The sequence below is a fragment of the Monocercomonoides exilis genome (assembly GCF_001643675.1).
Source record: "Monocercomonoides exilis strain PA203 chromosome Unknown scaffold7-2047599, whole genome shotgun sequence".
NCBI lineage: Eukaryota > Preaxostyla > Oxymonadida > Polymastigidae > Monocercomonoides > Monocercomonoides exilis.
In genome coordinates this window covers 1,889,116-1,907,491 of record NW_027150552.1, presented here as the reverse complement: position 1 = coordinate 1,907,491, position 18,376 = coordinate 1,889,116, and the positions used below count along the sequence as shown (strand labels likewise).

General features: G+C 36.5%; 8 protein-coding genes across 8 annotated transcripts; 6 read left to right on the top strand and 2 right to left on the bottom strand.

The window, feature by feature from the left end:
• Positions 1–84: 84 nt before the first annotated feature.
• MONOS_2029 (TOP3A,topoisomerase III alpha) lies at positions 85–2,699 on the top strand (the record flags this gene model as incomplete). The annotated part of the gene is made up of 1 exon (XM_067871921.1): positions 85–2,699. The coding sequence occupies exon 1, from the start codon at positions 99–101 to the stop codon at positions 2,697–2,699; it is 2,601 nt and encodes an 866-aa protein (XP_067733623.1). The 5' UTR covers positions 85–98.
• Positions 2,700–2,801: 102 nt separating this feature from the next.
• MONOS_16758 (uncharacterized protein) lies at positions 2,802–6,291 on the top strand (the record flags this gene model as incomplete). The annotated part of the gene is made up of 2 exons (XM_067869630.1): positions 2,802–2,841; positions 2,987–6,291. The coding sequence occupies 2 exons, from the start codon at positions 2,802–2,804 to the stop codon at positions 6,160–6,162; spliced, it is 3,216 nt and encodes a 1,071-aa protein (XP_067733622.1). The 3' UTR covers positions 6,163–6,291.
• A 93-nt stretch (positions 6,292–6,384) lies between these two features.
• Positions 6,385–8,616, top strand: MONOS_2028 (putative cytosolic heat shock 70 protein). The gene has a single exon (XM_067871920.1). It carries the CDS (start codon positions 6,431–6,433, stop codon positions 8,444–8,446), a length of 2,016 nt encoding a protein of 671 aa, XP_067733621.1. The 5' UTR covers positions 6,385–6,430; the 3' UTR covers positions 8,447–8,616.
• Positions 8,610–10,726, bottom strand: MONOS_2027 (putative cell cycle control protein). The gene is made up of 8 exons (XM_067871919.1): positions 10,671–10,726; positions 10,475–10,608; positions 10,201–10,396; positions 9,985–10,139; positions 9,713–9,902; positions 9,323–9,403; positions 9,003–9,127; positions 8,610–8,874 (listed from the first exon to the last, which is right to left on the bottom strand). The coding sequence occupies exons 1-8, from the start codon at positions 10,705–10,707 to the stop codon at positions 8,851–8,853; spliced, it is 942 nt and encodes a 313-aa protein (XP_067733620.1). The 5' UTR covers positions 10,708–10,726; the 3' UTR covers positions 8,610–8,850.
• A 46-nt stretch (positions 10,727–10,772) lies between these two features.
• MONOS_2026 (putative zinc finger, AN1-type domain 6) lies at positions 10,773–11,758 on the top strand. Its single transcript, XM_067871918.1, has one exon. The coding sequence runs from the start codon at positions 10,911–10,913 to the stop codon at positions 11,514–11,516; it is 606 nt and encodes a 201-aa protein (XP_067733619.1). The 5' UTR covers positions 10,773–10,910; the 3' UTR covers positions 11,517–11,758.
• A 535-nt stretch (positions 11,759–12,293) lies between these two features.
• On the top strand, positions 12,294–13,188 carry MONOS_17111 (uncharacterized protein). Its single transcript, XM_067870000.1, has 3 exons — positions 12,294–12,353; positions 12,435–12,736; positions 12,825–13,188. Exons 1-3 carry the CDS (start codon positions 12,321–12,323, stop codon positions 13,015–13,017), a joined length of 528 nt encoding a protein of 175 aa, XP_067733618.1. The 5' UTR covers positions 12,294–12,320; the 3' UTR covers positions 13,018–13,188.
• Positions 13,189–13,911: 723 nt separating this feature from the next.
• On the top strand, positions 13,912–14,535 carry MONOS_2025 (uncharacterized protein; the record flags this gene model as incomplete). Its single annotated transcript, XM_067871917.1, has 4 exons — positions 13,912–13,956; positions 14,039–14,155; positions 14,246–14,342; positions 14,399–14,535. 4 exons carry the CDS (start codon positions 13,912–13,914, stop codon positions 14,533–14,535), a joined length of 396 nt encoding a protein of 131 aa, XP_067733617.1.
• A 234-nt stretch (positions 14,536–14,769) lies between these two features.
• Positions 14,770–17,341, bottom strand: MONOS_2024 (putative Ubiquitin fusion degradation protein UFD1; the record flags this gene model as incomplete). Its single annotated transcript, XM_067871916.1, has 1 exon — positions 14,770–17,341. The coding sequence occupies one exon, from the start codon at positions 17,339–17,341 to the stop codon at positions 15,230–15,232; it is 2,112 nt and encodes a 703-aa protein (XP_067733616.1). The 3' UTR covers positions 14,770–15,229.
• Positions 17,342–18,376: the final 1,035 nt, after the last annotated feature.

Here is an 18,376-nt window from a genome sequence, read left to right as displayed (position 1 = left end):
AGCTCATTGTATCTATTTTTTATCGGTAATTTATATTCTTCATATTCATGACCATTCAATAAAAAAGAAAGATCCTTCCCCTTATTTTTTTCTCAAAGATGGTTAAAGCCCTTGCAGTTGCTGAGAAGCCATCGGTTGCTCTTGCGATAGCTCAAGCACTGTCTCAGGGTGGTAATTTTCGAACGCGTCCACGGAGAGGTTCAGGAACTGCAATACATGATGTACGCTGCCAAATCAGAGGACAAAATGTTGATTTGGTTGTAACTTCTGTCGTCGGGCACTTACTAACACATGAATTTATACCACCGTACTCAAAGTGGTCTACTTGCCTTCCTCGAGATTTGTTTGATATTCGAATTGAAAAAAAATTAGGAGCAAACAATCTTATGCCAATCAAAAAACAGCTTGAAGACGAAGCAAAAAATGCAAGATGGCTATTGTTATGGCTTGATTGTGATCGCGAAGGTGAAAATATTTCTTATGAAGTCATTGGAATCTGCAAGAAAGTCAATCCAGCAATGGAAATATCAAGGGCACGCTTTTCAAGTGTAACTGCACGCGAAATTCAGCAAGCAATACAAAGATTAGATGTCCCTAGAGAACTGGATTCAATAGCTGTTGATGTCAGATCTGAAATCGATCTTCGAATCGGTTCTGCATTTACAAGGATGCAAACTTTATATCTTCAGCGAAATTTCCCTGAGCTCAATAAGCAGATTATATCTTATGGGCCTTGTCAATTTCCAACACTTGGTTTTATTGTTGAAAGATATTGGAGGCATGTTCAATTTCAACCCGAAACGTTTTGGTACATCAAAATGCAGATAAAAGAGGGAGAAGACATTGCTGAATTTAATTGGGAAAGGAAGCGAATTTACGACAGATTGATAGCTGGCGCCATATTTGAGGTGTGTTGTGAAAGCGGTCCTGCAATAATTACAAAAATAATAAAACGAGAAAAACGAAGGTGGAAGCCACTTCCCTTGACCACTGTTACTCTCCAGAAGCAAACAGCATCTTTGTTCAGAATGTCTGCTCAGCAGACGATGACAGTAGCTGAGCATTTGTACAACAATGGGTATATTTCGTATCCACGTACAGAAACGGATTCCTTTGGAGATGATAGAGAGACCAGGCGTCTTGTCCAGATGATGGGAGATCATCCACAGTTGGGGGAATACGCACGAGGATTGCTCGAGAAAGGGAAATACAGACAGCCACGAAGAGGACAGCATGATGATAAGTCCCATCCGCCCATTCATCCAACAAAAGTTGCTGGAGGCGGACGTGGCGATGATGATGGAGGTGGAAGGGGAGAAATGAACGAAGAGGAAAGGAAAGTTTACGATTATGTTTGCAGGCATTTTCTTGCTTGTTGCTCTGAAGACGCACTTGGTGCTGAAACTGTGGTGCATGCATCTGTTGGGGCTGAGAGGTTTGTTGCAAAGGGACTCATGATTTTAGAGCGGAACTATCTCGAAGTGTACACATACGACAAGTGGAGTGGAAAGAAGATCCCTCTCTTCAACGAAGGCAGCGTGGTTGAGCCAAGTCTGCTGGAGTTGGCAGAAGGAGAAACAACAGCACCGCCGCTGCTGACAGAAACGGAGCTGATTAGTATCATGGACAAAACAGGAATCGGTACAGATGCAACAATTGCGCAGCACATTGATGTTGTGCAGCAGCGTCGGTTTGCAGAAAAGGATGTGAAAACCAATACTTTCAAGCCAACCCCGCTTGGTCTAGCGCTTGTGGATGCATATGACTCGATTGGACTGCCTCTGTTTCGTCCATATCTTCGGGCGCAGATGGAAGCAGATCTGAAGCGGATAAGCATTGGTTCACGCACAAAGGATGCTGTTCTTGCTGACTGCCTGGCGACGATGAAGAATGCCTTCGACAAGATGAACTCGCGTCTCTCCAGCCTCCGATTTTCCATTGGAGAATATCTGCAGGATGGCTTTGATCTGTTCAAGGGGACTGATGGCGATGAGCTGAAGCGGACAGGGCATCACATGCAGAGAGAAGGAGACATCGAAAATGCTGACCAAAGTCTGCACATCTCACAAATTGCACGAACAATGTCAGATGCATCAGCACCATCACGTTCGATGGGTGGGACATCACGTCTTCTCTCAGGCGATGCAGAAGTGATTGATCCACAGCTGTGTAACTGCCCCAGGTGTGGAGAGTGGATGAAGCTGTGCTCAGTCACTCTGCCTTCTTCTTCATCCTCTTCATCATCATCATCATCTTCTTCTTCTTCCTCTTCTTCAACTTCTCCTTCTTCCTCCTCAACACCTTCACAGACATACACCATTCGTGGGGCTATCTGTGAGAAATGCCAGACATCATTTCCTCTTCCGAAAACTGGCTCAATCACACTCAAACGGCCTCCTTCTTATTGCTTAATCTGCCAATATCCTGTTCTTACAGTCACTCCTGAAAGTTCCTCCTCAACTGCCTCTTCTTCTTCTTCTGCATCTTCGTCTTCTTACTCGTCCAGGCCACGTGGCTACAATGTGTGTGTTTCTTGCTTCAACGGCGGAACAATGCCCGATGATATGCGCAAAGATACCTCTTCTTCTATGACTACAACCACAACACCATGCTTTACTTGCCTGCATCCTCAATGCCCTCTTGCATATCATCCCGTTGGAGGTTATTCCTCTTTATCTATACCTTCACAACACAAATAATAATTTTTCAAATAATTACAGCTTCATTTCACTCACTTCACACACTTCATATTAAAGATTTTTGTTTTTAAATTATTAAAAAAATGTTTAATAAAGGGGGTAATGGATCCATCGAAATTTGAATCATCCACCGCACATGAAGGTTTGATTGTTGCATAATCGAATATCGTGTACAAATTTTCTTATTTTTTCATGTAATTAATTCAATATTATAAACAAATAAAAAAATACTTTATTTCCTTTGACATATTTATATGAAAATTGAAAATTTAACTGAATAAAAACAGCGGAATCATTTATAAAAGGATTACTGAGTAAAGTCACTATTTCCACCGACTCAATTTCGTTTGAGCGTGATGTATCCCCTCCTCATATCTCAAAGATAACTCCTTTTTCTCCATCTCTTCCTCGAAAAACGAGACCAAGTTCTAATTCGAGAAAAACCACTCAACCAAAAATTGCTCAACAAAGTAAAAGAGCATTTTCTACTCAAAGAACTCCTAAAATTCGTGAGCCAGAACGAAAACAAACAGAGTTTGAAGAAATTAGAGATGGTGTCATTTCTGCAGTAATATCAGGACAAATGTCAAAAAACTCTTCTGATAATAGCGAAGTCAATAATTTAACATTGGATAGTACAACTGAAAGTGTACGCCCGCTTCTTCCTTTGTTTCAAGATCCACTTCGAGCGATGGAAATTAGACATCAACTTGTCGAAGAAAAGCGGATAGCCAGACTTAAATTACAGCAAAAGCGAAGACAAGAAATGGCTTTAAGAGAAATGGAAGAGAAAAAAAAGCGAGAAAGAGACGAAGAAATGAGGCAAAAACATCAAGAAGAGGAAGAAGCATTAAGAAAGGAAATGAAACGAATAAAAGAAGAAGAACAGAAAAAGAAGGAAGAAATTGTTAGAGCTGCACGAGAAAAAGCACAAAAAGCCAAAGAAGAAAGAGAAAAGAAAGAGAGAGAAGAAAGGGAAAGACAAGAAATGATTCTTCAGCAGCAGAAAATGGCGCAAAAAGCAGCCATTCGTGCTGCAGAAATAGAAGCATCAATGGAAAGGATGGAACGACAGCGTAATCTTTCGAAGCTGACGCGCAGCTGGACGATGTGGCGCTTGTGGGTGGAGAAGCAGATCAGAGAGCGCCGGATGATTGCAGCGCTCATTCAGCAGCGGCTGACGGAGAGAGGATGGATTGGGTGGAGGAAGCGCTATCTGATGATTGTGAGTCTCAGAGAAGAGCAGGAGAGAAGAGAAGAGCAGCTGAGAGAGAAACAAGAGAGGGAACTCGAGGAGAAGATGGCGCCAGCACTGAAGGCGTTTCGGTGTCATTGGACATTGAAAAGGGCGTTTAATTTGTGGAAGGTGAAATGGCAAGATGAGAAAAAGAACAACAAAGTGAAGAAGGAACATGAAGAAAGACTGAGCAAAATTGGGGCACTTGTTGCGAAGCTCGAGACGAAGAAGACGCAACAGCAAGAAAGTGAAGCATCCGAAGAGCAAATGAAGAGCGAAGCTGAAATTGCAAGCAAAAACGAGGGAGAAAAAGCAAAAGCAAACAAGGAAAAAGAGGAGAATGAGGAGAATATTGGAAAAGAATCAACACTTTCTGAAAAGTCAATGGCAGGAAAAGAGAAAGAAGCAGAAGCAACCCCTTCAAAAGCGCAAAATTCCAAGTTAGCTTCTTCTGCTGTCTTCAAAATAAGCGCATCTGCTGCTGTCAAATCGCCTTCACGCCAGCTGCGTCCGAATTCCCCCGCTCGGCCTTCTTCTCCATCGCGAATGTCACTCATGGAGCGCCACGAGATGGAAGCGAAGGAGCGAATAAAAGCGAGGGAGGAGAGGCAGAGAGAGGCAGCACGAAGAAGAGAGGAGAAGATGAGAGAGGCAGAAGAGGCAGTCAAAAAGGAGGAGGAGCTGTTCAGAATCGCCCGATTGGAGACGAACAAGCAGCTGAGGCTGTGGAAGCAGCGGAAAGAGGAAGAGCGGAAGAAAGAGAGGGAATACTGGGCAGAGCAGGAAAGAATAGCAAACAGACATTATCTGTCTTCTTTGGTGAAGTGGAATGGGATTGTACCGCTGAAGAAGATGATTGCCAGTCTCAGAGCAGCAGAAGGCAAAAGCAATGAACATTACATAATATCACTGCAGAAAAGGATATTTGGCAGAATGAGGGAAGGAGTGGCTGTGCTGAAGAGAGAGAGAGAGGAGTGGGAGCAGCGCGAGAACGACATCGCAGCTGCCTTCCACTCGCAGCATTTGATGGGCCTCTGTTTGGATGCGTGGAGAGGAGAGTATTTGGAGCTGTGTGCGAAAGAGAAGGAGAAAGCAGAGGAGCACAGCAGGATGCATATTCTGAGAGGGGCGTGGCTGAGGTGGAAGGAGTGGCATGAGGCAGTGCAGACAGAGAGAAGAGTGAAAGAGCTGCAGCAGCACAAGGCAGCTGAGCTGTTAAGAGAGAAGGCGCTGCTCAAAAGAGGATGGAAGCGTCTGAATGAGAATCGTGTGGCAAACAAGGAGAAGAGAGAGAGAGAGCAAATCAGGGCAGAAAAGAAGGAGAAGATGGACATGTGGCTGAAGGAGATACGAGAGAAGAAGGCAGCCGGAACAAAAGAGAAAGAGAAAGAGAAAGAAAGAGCTGTTGGAAGACGGCCACTGACTGGGATTTTTTCTGCTTTGCTGGACAAACCGAAGGGCGACGTGCAAAAGAAGGAAAAATATGCTCTGAATTCTTCTCTCCCAACAAATTCTTCTTCTTCTTCGCTGGTATCAGACACCCCATCTTCTGCCTCATTCCTCCGCTCTTCCATTTCTGCATCGTCTGCACAGCGTTATTCATTTCAGCCATCTTCTTCTCCATCTTCTCCTTCTTCATCACCTTCCACTTCAAACATTTCTTCTTCTTCTTCCTCTTCTTCCTCCTCTTCCTCTGCTCATCCATCAAACACCACACCAATCACATATCGTTCTCTCTCTTCTGCTTCTTCGATTGTTCGCTCCACACTCGAAAAAATGCGTCTGAAGTCTTCTCAAACATCATCTCAATCACCCTCATTAACCTCATATTCATCATCATCATCATCTTCTTCTTCTTCTTCTTCCTCTTCTTCCTCTTCTTCTTCTTCAAATGATGATATGTGGAGAATGTCACCTCGTTCAAACAGCCAGCTGTCTTCCTCTCCGCTTCCTGCTCGCTCTCTTCCAGCTTCATCATCATCATCATCATCATCTTCTTCTTCTTCTTCTTCTTTGTCTTCACTCTATTCATCGTCTGCTAAAAATGCCAAGTTGCCTTCTTCAACAACTGCTTCTCTTCCACTGAAAGATTTGCCTCGTCTTCCTCTTTCAGATAATGCTGCTTTTGAAACATCTTTCGACGACATTGATGGGCAGATTGAAGACATTCAAAGAAGAATTGAAAATATGAAAAAAGAAGAAAAAGAGATGAATTATATTATATGAGTAAGTGCTTCATAAGAGCAATTCTGTCTGATTTTTGTTTTAAAGAAAATATAAATCCAAAACTTATCAATCATTTCAATTTTTGAGCACGTCATCACCTGTTTTAATGTATGATATTTTATAATTATTACCATTATGATTATTTCATGAAGTTTCTTTTTATTTTTCTGCAGTAACAACTTTCGTTTTCTTTTTTAAATTATATATATTGTTTATGCTGCTATGGGTACATATTTGATCAAGTTTTTAGATCGGAATCAAAATACAAATGGCAGACAAGCCTGTATCAAAATATGCAGTTGGAATTGATTTAGGAACAACAAAATCTTGTGTGGCAGTCATGCGCGATGGTGTTGTCGATATTATTGCAAATGATCAAGGAAACAGAATTACACCTTCGTATGTGGCTTTCACTGACTCTGAAAGATTGTTGGGAGACGCTGCAAAAAGCCAAGTTGCTATGAATCCCACCAATACTGTTTTTGATGCAAAGCGTATGATTGGGAAAAAGTTTTCAGATCAAGAAGTTCAATTTGATATGAAACTTTGGCCATTCAAAGTTGTTCAAAAGGAAGGAGATAAGCCATTTATTGAAGTTACGTATAAAGGAGAAGTTGTTCAGTTTTCTCCCGAACAAATCAGCTCAATGGTTCTGACAAAAATGAAGCAAACAGCCGAAGCATTTCTTGGAGAGAAAATTGAGCAAGCAGTTATTACGGTGCCAGCTTATTTTAATGATGGACAACGTTCTGCAACAAAGGACGCAGGAACCATTGCAAACCTCGATGTTATTAGAATTATTAATGAGCCAACTGCTGCAGCAATCGCATACGGATTGGACAAGCAAAATGATAAAGAACAAAAAATACTTATTTTCGATTATGGTGGTGGGACCTTTGATGTTTCAGTGTTATTGCTCGATGGTGGAATGTTTACAGTGAAGTCAACTGCAGGAAACACTCATCTTGGAGGTGAAGATCTTGACAACATCCTTGTGAAATATTGCGTTAGTGAGTTTAACAGGCAACACAGAGGTATCAATGTTGAAGCAAACGCAAGAGCTATTCGTCGTTTAAGAACCACATGCGAACGTGCAAAAAGAACTTTGTCATCAAGCACAACAGCAACAATCGAAGTTGATGCACTTATTGATGGTATCGATTTTTCAACGACCATCACTCGTGCACGCTTTGAAAATTTGGCTGAATACGAATTTCATAAATGCAAAGAACCGTTGGAACGTGCACTTGCAGATAGTGGATACTCAAAGGCTGATATTGATACAGTCATTCTTGTTGGAGGGTCAACCAGAATTCCTTATGTTCAAAAGATGTTGACTGACTATTTCGGAAAGCCTCCTTCATCTTCGATTAATCCAGATGAAGCTGTTGCATATGGTGCAGCTGTTCAGGCAGCTATTCTGAAAGGCACAGCAGGAGCAAAAGGAGCAGACTTGCTGTTGTTGGATGTGGTTCCACTTTCTCTTGGTGTGGAGTCATCAGGAGGTGTGATGACAGTGCTGATTAAGAGAAACACCACAATTCCTTGCTCAAAGGAAATGATGTTCACAACATCCGAGGATAACCAAGAGATGGTTACAGTTAAAGTGTACGAAGGAGAGCGAGCTGTTGTTCGAGAGAACAACTTCTTGGGCTCTTTCAAGCTTCAAGGCATTCCACCAGCCAAAAGCCGTGCTCCGCGTATTAAAGTGACGTTTGATGTGGATCAAAATGGTGTGTTGCAGGTTTCTGCTGAGGAGACAGCGTTGTCTGGCTCTTCAGGTCTGAAGTCACATATCACCATTAAGAATGAAAGAGGAAGACTTTCACAAAACGAAATTCAGCAAATGGTTGACATGGCAGAAAAGATGAAGGTTGAGGATGAAAAGATCAAACATCGTGTTGAAGCGCGCAACTCTCTGGAAACATTTTGCTATTCTCTTAAATCAACAATGGAAGAGGCAGGCGACAAGATGGAAGAAAGTGATAAGCAAACAATCAACCAAATGGCAGATGCTGCATTGGAGTGGATCGACAGCGATGAAATAAAGAAGGTCGATGCAGAGGTTATTGATGGACGCTACAAGGAGATCGAGAAAGTGGCACATCCACTTTTGATTGCATACTACGACAAGAAATTCCAGGCAGAGCATCCAGAAGGCAAGCCTGAAGATCCTTCTGCTGGCCAAAGTTCTTCTTCTGAGCCATCATCGTCTTCTAATTCTTATGAACAGCCACCTCCTCCTTCATATCATGCAGCTTCAAATGTTGATGAAGTGGATTAGAATGTCAAATATTTTTTTTCGCAATAAGTTTATTTTAATAATTGTTATTTTTCAAATTCAGTCGTCATAAGCACAAACCTTTTCATTTTTAATTTTATTTCTATTCTTGTCATTTTTTTATTTCAAACATTCGACTTTTAAAACATGAAAATATCAACAAATATCTTTTGGTCTCTTTTATATTCATTTTTTAAATCGCAAGACTTTGCAAAATAAAATGTATTAATAATAAATAAATGATTAAACGAAAAGTTAAACAAAAAAAATGTTCAATTTGCCTAACTGCAAAGTGATGAGATAAACACAAATGTTTGAAATGAATTTGTGAATTGGCTTCAGCTTATATCCTCTGAGATGTGATTCTGTGAAGTGTCATCGGGATTGTGGAATGAAAGTTTCATCAGCTAATATTGTCGTTTATCTGAGCTCTTCAGAATCCAAAAAGGCAGATGAATGCAATAAGTTGAAGCGAATGAGTTTCAAAAAGTGAGAATGAGAATATTCAACAAATTATTTATCTATTTTGAATGCTTTGAATAGAATTATGCTGTCAAACCTGTACTATCTTCATTGAATGCCTCTGCAAATAATCTTCCTTCAGGTGCTGATCGTATCGAGACACACACATATAAAATATTGAAACAATGATGCACATGACTGAAATGCATAGTGCAAATATTGCTGTGATTTTCGTTGCGTTGAGTGATTGCATAATGAATAAAACATTCATTTTCGTCCAAGTTTCATCGAAAAAAATGAATTTTCAACAGACAAGTCAAAGCAAAAATCAAAGATAAAATTGTTGAAAAGCATTAAATGAAAAATACGAAACATAAAAAGAGCAATTTTAAAAATGTTTTGAATAAATTAGCATACGAATGAAAAGTGAACGCTTCCCCATCCATTGTCTGGTGCTTAAAACAAAATACTTTGATCCCTTCAGACTTGGCTGATACGCTTTCGTTATTATTTGAGAAGTGAACGAATGTGAGCGAAGAGAAGGGTGAAAATTTGTTTTCATTTCAAAATTATTGAGAAAAATTTCAAATAAACAAGAAGATAGAATATGAATATATATCAGGATTTGATAGTGTAGTTGTTCATTTGAGAGATAGAGATAGAGATATATAGAGATAGGTTGATGGATAGAGTGATAGAGAGATAGAAAGAGAGAAAGAGAGAGATAGAAGGAGAGAAAGAGAGAAAGACATATAGATAGGATAGAGAGATTAGATGCAATAAACTGAATAGAAAAAAACACCAAACATTGCTGTCCGCCTTGTATGTTTTCGTTTATTTTAACAGTGTAAACCCCTTGAGGCATTCCATCAACGAAAACTCCTTCCAATTTTCTGAAGTTCGCAAACGGCTGTGGTCTCATCCAATTAATAAAATGAGGATCTGTCACATTAACTCTCTGTGAGCTACAGTCGTCATTTGGGCATCGAAACAATTTCTTCATTTTTTAAAAAATTAATTGAAAATAATAAATTAATATAACGGTCTCAAACAAATAATAATTATTAAAATAAACATACTGTTTCATAAGATGGATAAATGTTAGCAGTGCTTGGTTTAATCAAAGATGAATTACTGTATATGGAAAATGTGTCATTAAAAATTGCTTCGGCAACAAGCCCACAAGGATATTTCTCATGAATTCCAATTCCATCAGAAATTCGAGGATCGCAATCTTTCAAAAAGTAAAAACACAGTTAAATTTTTTTTAAAAAGAATATCGAGTAGTTGAGAACCTTTTAGTGCGTCTTCGGAAATGTCCTTTCCTGCCAACTGCTTTTCATCCCTTGAAGCAAGAAAGCGGCGATGGTTTGTATGAAATGATGTTAATCCATAATATAAAAATACTGGTTCCGAAATTGAATGCTGCAGTTCAACATTAAATTCTATTTGTCCATTCTGTGCGTTGTACTCTTTTTTGAATTCAAATCCCTTTGAAAAAAAAAAAAGAAAAAGAAAAAAAAATATAAATATCTTTCCTTGCTAAAAAAGAAGAAGAAAAATAAAAACCATTGAATATGTTATAAATCCATATAACGTTATAAACAATGAGACTACAAAAAGAATTCCATATACAATAACAAGGTGAAATGGCCTCATTTGAGGCTTGAAATTCCTCATTTTTTGTTGGAAAATACTCCAGTCTGGAAGAGATTTGCAAAGTTATCTTTAAAAAATTTATGCGTAAATAAAAAAATGTCAAAACTCTTTGGCTTCGATGCAACCAGTCCTGGCCTGTTCATCACTTAGGTGATCATCAAATAACCATTTTTATTTTTTTCCGTTTTTTCAATTTGATATTTCTCCATTTTCGGAAATTTGCATCGATATGCAAAAATGACTCATTCTTGCTGCTTTTTTCTAATTGAAAACGAAAGACTTTAGCCCTTTCTTTATCTTCAATCTTTTTGCGAACCTGTTTCATAATTCCAGACAAGACTTTTCGATGTCAAACGCTTCTCAAACACCATCGCGGAAAGAACCTTCGTTGTGCTCCGCAGGATGTGGCTTTTTTGGTAATCCAGCTACACGTGGATTGTGCAGCAAGTGTTATCGAGAATATTTGCAGTGCCAACAGCAATGTAGTTCAGCGCATTTAACAGAAAATATTCAAAAAAATGATCATCCTTCAAGTATAAACGCTTCCCCAACAACATTTCCTCCAGTTGCCACTTCAAGCAACCCTCTTTCACCTTCTGTTCCTGCCAAAACACCCATTTCATCAACAACGCTCGCTGTACAAAAGCAGCAATCAACTCCTTCAACACTTATGACTCCATCAGCAACTTCTCCTGGAACCGAGGCATCTACAGATTCCATTACAAGTCCTGAAAATCAATCTTCATTTGTTCTCCTTCAAAATGCAAAATGTGGATTTTGTCATAAAAAGATTGGATTAATTTCATTTGAGTGTCAGTGCGGAAAAAAATTTTGCTCTGCTCATCGTTTTCCAGAAGCGCATTGCTGTACATTTGATTGGAAGCATTCAGCAGACACTTCCATATGCAAAGACAATCCAAAACTCGAAGTTGAAAAGGTTCAGAAGCTTTGAAGTCGTGTGATAGTTTTTCTTTTGTAGAATTATGAAGCTTTCTTTCGTGAAACTGAAAAGTGGTTTCTTAATTTCAAGTTATGTTGAATTTTGTCTTTTTCTATTTATCTTCGATTGAGAGAATGATTTGACGTTTAAAAATGTGAAACCTCTATTTTTTCAAAATATTGTTTTTATTGTGAAGTTCGGTTTTATATTTTCTTTTGTTGTTTCATTTCAATAAATCTCGAAATAATTGTCTTTAAAATTAAATGGGAAATTTAAGTTAAAACATAATAAAATATAAAACATAATAATATTGTATTATTGGGAAAACGTTGTAAATAAGCTTATTTAATCCATAGAAATGGTGAGAGCTCAACCTACAATTACAGCCACGTGTCCTGGTTTGTGCTATTTAACGATGTCCTTGATTAATTTTTATTTTTAGTTATTTTTGGAAATGACTCTCTTCCCATCCTCCTTCTATTTTGCTTTTTTTTTCTCAGTTTACTATTTTGTGCTTATGAAACATTTATGCAAATTCGGGTATCGCATTGGAAGGACAATATTTCCAAAAAGCTAACTCTAATTGTTTTGACGCTGTATTTCTTAATTCGAAGTTTTTTGTTCCTTGTTCCTTTTCCCTACACATCATTTGCATATTCATTTTTATGTACTGCGCTTCCACCTTATTTTTCTGGATTACCTTGGCAATTTTTCATTCTTTGGCTGAGTAAAAGTTACTCTATTCCTTTGTTCAAAACTCAAGCAAAACGAACATTTTATTCAACATTTGTGTTTAGCTTCTTTGGATTATTTTTTATGCTCTCGCTATGTGCCTGTATTATTGATACTGTATGAAATTGCTTTTATTTTTATTTTTCTTTATGAATATTTATCTATTTATTTGAAATAATTGAACATGATTTGAATAAGGCTACTCACGATGAAGAGACAGGCATTTTTGATCGCATGCTCGAGCTTAGTGAAGCTTGTACTTACTCTGCTATAATTTTATCAATGATCATGAGCGGTGTTGGATTTTCAAAAGTCGCAGCAAGTCCTGCATTTATGTCTGTGGCAAAATGGAAACTATCGCTGCTAACTTTTCTCACATTCTTCCTTGTTGCAATCAACTTTGTTCATCTTGTTTTTTCAATACTATCATTTTATAACATGTCTCCAATAAGCGAGAAATTATTATCTGCCACAGAATATTGCAGCTTAAATGATGACTGGTTTGAAATTTTCATGATTTTGAGCTAAACTTAATTTTGTTAATTTTGAAAAATTTTCATTTTTCTTGTTATTTTTCTCGATTTTCAGTTCAACTCTACATTGGGTTTGGTTTGCAAAAGCAACTGTTTTTGAAGTTCTTCCATCTGCCATTTATCTGATAATCTTCAGTATCTTCAGCATTAGTTCTTTGCTGCAGTTTAAAGAATCAACTCCTTATAAGCCTGTATCTCTTTACTCTGATACAAGCCTCATGTCACGTCGTAAACATCGCATTAAATAAAATAAAATAATCTTGATTAATTTGGTCAAGACGAGCTCTTCAAAAGTTTTTTTGAATCATCTCATTTTGCAATTTTATTTTGTTTGTTATTAGATGTTTATGTTTTTTATATTTTGAAATTTTACGTTTTAATTTTAAATTTATGTTTTCAACTTGTTTAAAAGGAGGAAATACAATTAAAATTTATTATTATTAACCATCATAATATTATTTAAAATTCTATGGGCAGACTATCCTGAAATGCAAAGTAATAAATCAATCTTTACTGTTTTTCGATTCAAAAATATTATTATTTTTTATTAAAGAAAAAAGAAAAACCTTTTGTGTTCCAAAAACAATAGGCTAAAATAGAACATAAAAAAAAAGTTTTTATCTTCAAATATTCAATTTGTATTATCGAAACACAATTAAAAAAATATATCAGTATTTTGAAAATACAGAGAATTAGAACATTTGATTTAATATGTTTCGAACTTCGCAAATAATAATTTGCATAAGATAAAGATGAAAATAAACACTCGATAAATAATATGTTAATAATGCAAGTTTTGCATGAAGCAATTTAAAAACAAAATTTTTGTATTCAAAACATTTTTTGACTAAATTTTTAAAAGATATAATTGATTGAATGAACAGAATTTAACAAATAGAACATGTTAAAAGATAATAATTTGTGAACTTTATTTCATATGTTTTTCCAACTGTTGCAAAAAAAGAAGGATAACAAAGAATTTTTTAAAATTGATCATTAGCATAATAAAAATGTCTCTTCCTTCAATTGATTTTTCAATTCAATTTTCAAATGCAGGATCGTGTAATGAAACATCGTCGCTGATGGAATATATACAAAATGAAAATAAGTCTTCAGTTACTAATTCAATCAAATCATCTAGCATGCCAGATGACTCTGAGATGTTGGATAATAATATTTTAAAAATTGTATTTAAAAACAATATATTTAAAATTAAAATAATGTTATTAATTATATTTTATTTATTTTATGTGAACACTCGGATTCAAGCTTCATGAAAATATGATTGATGAGTATAAGACCATTCAAAAACATACCATTGAAGAATGTAGAACTGGAAAACTGGAGCAATGCTTACACGAGCTTTCTTCTGCTATATGTGAAAAGGTGCAACACAAAATTTATGAAACCTTGAAATCTTAATCTGGTTATCTTTTACAATAAATTTTGTTTTTTTTATTCTAATTTAAAATAAAGTGCGAAAAAATAATAAGCGAATGCATACAGTTGAGAATAGAAGGGAAAGACGTCAATGATTTTTTGGATTTTGCAAGTTTAGGAATTAAGCAACAAAGTTTGAATCTTTTTATATATTTCATCACAAAAATACATTTTTCAATGCTTTTTTAGTGTTAAGTAAAGGGAAAAAGAAAGAGGCAAATCTTTTAAACGAGGCTATTTTTTCTGAAGAAGAAAGCAACGAGAAATTAGCCAAGCCAGAAGGATTATATCGAATGACTTTACTTCCAGGGCAATATGGTGAATGATTTTGAAATGTGATTGCTACTGTAGATTATTTAAAAATTTTTTTATCGGAACATAGTAGATTTGAATGATAGCCTCATATGTTAATTACATTTTCTTGAATGCGTGAAGAAGATTGAGGCTCATACAACAACATTGTTTTATATGGTTAACTTTCAAATTTCTCAATTATTGTTTTTCAAACAGCTTCATTTCAACGCTAACAGCTTTTAAGTGAAAGAGAGAGATTATACAACTTTTTAGAATCAAATAAATTTGGGTTGATATATATACATGTGTAATATGAGTTAGAAAATTCAAAAAGTGCTTTTTTTTTTCATTTAAAATGCGAAGGCTTTGGAAGCAAATCAAAAAATAAAAGGCAATGATGAATCAAACAATCAAATAAATATTAAAGAATGAAAGAAAATGAAAATTAAAATAATCTAAGAAAAAAGTTAATAAAAAACGAAAACAGCCAATTTGAAAAATTTTGTAATTACAAACTTAAAAAAAAAAAAAAAAACGAAAGGAAGATAAATCACCACAAATGCCCAAGTATTTTGAGAAAAATGCAAAGTTGAAGGAATAAGTCATATAAGGATTAAATAACAATGTAATAAAGAAATTATCATTCAGCAATGAATTGAAGCATAGTATTTTATTTTAAATTAAATTAAAATTTGATCAAAAAGCAAAAAATTTCTCGATAAATGTTCAAGAAATCTGTTCAACGTGAGATGTCACCATGTGAATTTGTAACTCTTCAAAGTTTGCCCATCCGCCTCGGCTACAATACGGGCACACCAATGCTGATGCCTCAATTGCACGCCTCAGATCTTCTTCTTCAACAGTATTTCTTTGTGTCTGACACATAAGCGATCCGAGTGGCTTTGTATTGTGTTTTTCTTTCTGCTTCGAAGAATAAGATTGCGATCCAACAGAAGAAGCACCAAATTTTCCTCCGATGCATTTTCCACGCCCTCTTCCTTCTACCAAGCCCAAAACATGCACATTTCTGATGTGGCTCTTCATGTTCCTCCCCAAAACACGCAATCCACACATTCTGCAGGCGTAGTTCGTTTCAAAGCATCGCAGCTGGTGTGAAGATAGTAAGCGATGGGTGAAAGTCAGCTGGCAGATGTCACACACAGCCGGACGCTCTGAACAGGACAGCGCTGTGTGGCGTGGTATCGAAGGCGGATACATTTCGATGCCACATAAGCATTTCACTTTTGTGTGGAGCATATCCACATGCTTGTTGAGTTGCTCAGGCTTCAATCGCTTCTTGCACACAGGACAAATAGCTGTTGTTTTTCTACAATATCGAACATGGCTCAATAATTGCAAGGGAGAAAGACGAACATGACAATTCGGACATTGATCTAACGAAGGTGAAGAAGAAGAAGAAGAAGAAGAAGAAGAAGAAGAAGAAGAAGAACAAGAGGAGGAGGAGGAGGAGGAGGAGGAGGATAGCTTGGATGAAGAGGAAGTTTGTTGAGAAGAATCATCTGGAAATAGGCTCCTTTGACCAGGCGGAGGCGAAGGAGGGTTGTATACAACAAATTCCTTTGCTTTTTTTGCAATTTGTTCATCTTCCTTTTCTTCTTCTTCATACTCATAGACATACTCCACTTCTTCTCCTCCTTCCTCCCCTTCCTCCGCTTCTACAACGTACTCGATCACTTCTTCAACAACTTCCGATTCATCCTTTTTCTTTTCATTTTCACAAGCATTTTCTTCTTCTTCTTCTTCCTTTGATTCATCATCATCATCGCTCTCATTGTCATTGTAATCTGATTCTGATTCTTCTTCCGCTTTCATTTTCTCTTTTCTTTCCAGCTCAACTGGGTCTTCTTCATCCGTTTCTGTTGCTCGCAATGTAAATTCTGAGTCTTCTTTGTAACCGTATACACTAATATACAAATCTACAATTTCTTCAGCTTTCTTTTCTTCATCTTTCTGAGTTTCTCCTCCTCCTTCATTTTCTTTGTTTAATTTAAATAGTGAATCAGCCTTCCTCTTCATAGATAGCAACGATTCTGACTTTGGAGATACAACAATTTCTTCATTGTCAATCAAGATGGTTGACCACATAAATCTTTCTCTCTTTGGAAATTTATCCAATCGAGATGCAAACAAGCATGTGCTTCCTATAGACGTTGAAATTTCTATGCGAATCTTCTTTGATTCAGGTGTCTGTAATCGGAAGAATGTGTACTCTCCAGCCTTCACATCCGAATTTTTTGGTACATCAAGTTCCAAAGGAGCGTGAAGAATCTCCTTAAATTCCTCATCAATAGTGCAAACAGGATCGCAATCCAAAAGTGAAACAACGTTTGAAGGCTCGGTTTTTGCAACCTGTACTCTGTAATTTCGAAGCCCAAAACTTAATTCAATAATATTTCCTGCCTCAACAGCACTATAGTTTCCAGATAATGCATTTTGCAATGCAAAACCTTCGTCTATAATTTCTTCGAAATAGCGAGATTCAAGCGGTTTTAGTTTTATTGAAGTGCAAGCTGGAATTGACTTTATTCGACGAAGGGTGACATATACTCCAGACTCTGCTTTTAAAACGTTAAGCACCCAAGGTGGTACAATCCCCATTGTCAGTGGAGTAAAACCCTGAATTCCAAGAAATACGCGCCCTTTTCCCTCGGTTACTGAAACTTCAAATAACAAAACACTGTTTTCATTAGAATCATTTGTAAATAACTTGTGAGCCAAAGTGTCTGGCAAATAAAATTTATTTGTAGATCCAATAACGCTAAGTTGTTCACCTTCAGCAGCTTTTATTTGCAGTAATTCAGGTTCTTTTGGAGACATATTATTCATAATAAAATATTGGTCGAAAAGATCATTTTTGTTATGTTATTTTTCAAGATTTTTCAATTTTTCATTAAAAATGAAAATGAATGACAAAAGCACAGTACAATCATCATTTTTCTTGAAATTGACAATTTTTCTTTGAAAAAAGATCATTTTATTTTTTTTTTACATCAAATATGAAGGAATGATAATTTTTTTTTCTGAAATATATCAAGAAATGTCCGAACATTTTTCGAAATCATATCACAAAAAATCTGACACCCTTATGTACATTTATGGATTGAATAATTACTGAAAAAAAAAAACCAAAAATGCAAAGTGAAATATATATATCTGAGTGAAAAGTTTGTAATTCATTTTCAAAAGGATCAATGACATAGAAAAATGCCCAGAAACTTCATTCGTCACATTTCCTCAATAAATCATTAAGTTCTTTATATTTTTCATTTATTGACATTTAATAATAAGATCAACAAAATAATTTTTTTAGAGGACCCTTAATAAAAATTTTCTCATTGTTTAATTTTTATTTCTTAATTTTACAGAATTGGACAAGCTTTAATGTTCCGCACAATGATGCCACTTATCCAACTGACACTTTTAATATGGGCAACATCGTTTTCACTTCAAATAAAGATGGGATTGAACAACAAAGATATGATTATTGAAAAAGAAGATATCAGCGTCATCAATGATGCCTCTTCCAATCATGATTTTATTTTTCCTAAAGAAAACATTTGTGAGGGGAATATTCGAAGAAGCATCGCTTTTCCCGACTTATTTGAGAAAAGAAATGCATTATTCGACCAAACCTCAATATCAACGCATTTCAGAGTGGAAAATTCAACACTTCGAGAAAGAAGGTTAATGTTCTTCAGGGGCGAGAAGCATGCTTTCTGTGTATCTGCTTCAGATTCGTTTCTCCAAATAGAAGATACAAAGGCTGTTTTTGAAAGAGGATCATTCAATACCCTTTTTCGAATGAATGAAGGCGATATCAAAATCAGAAATATCACACTGCTAATGAAATAC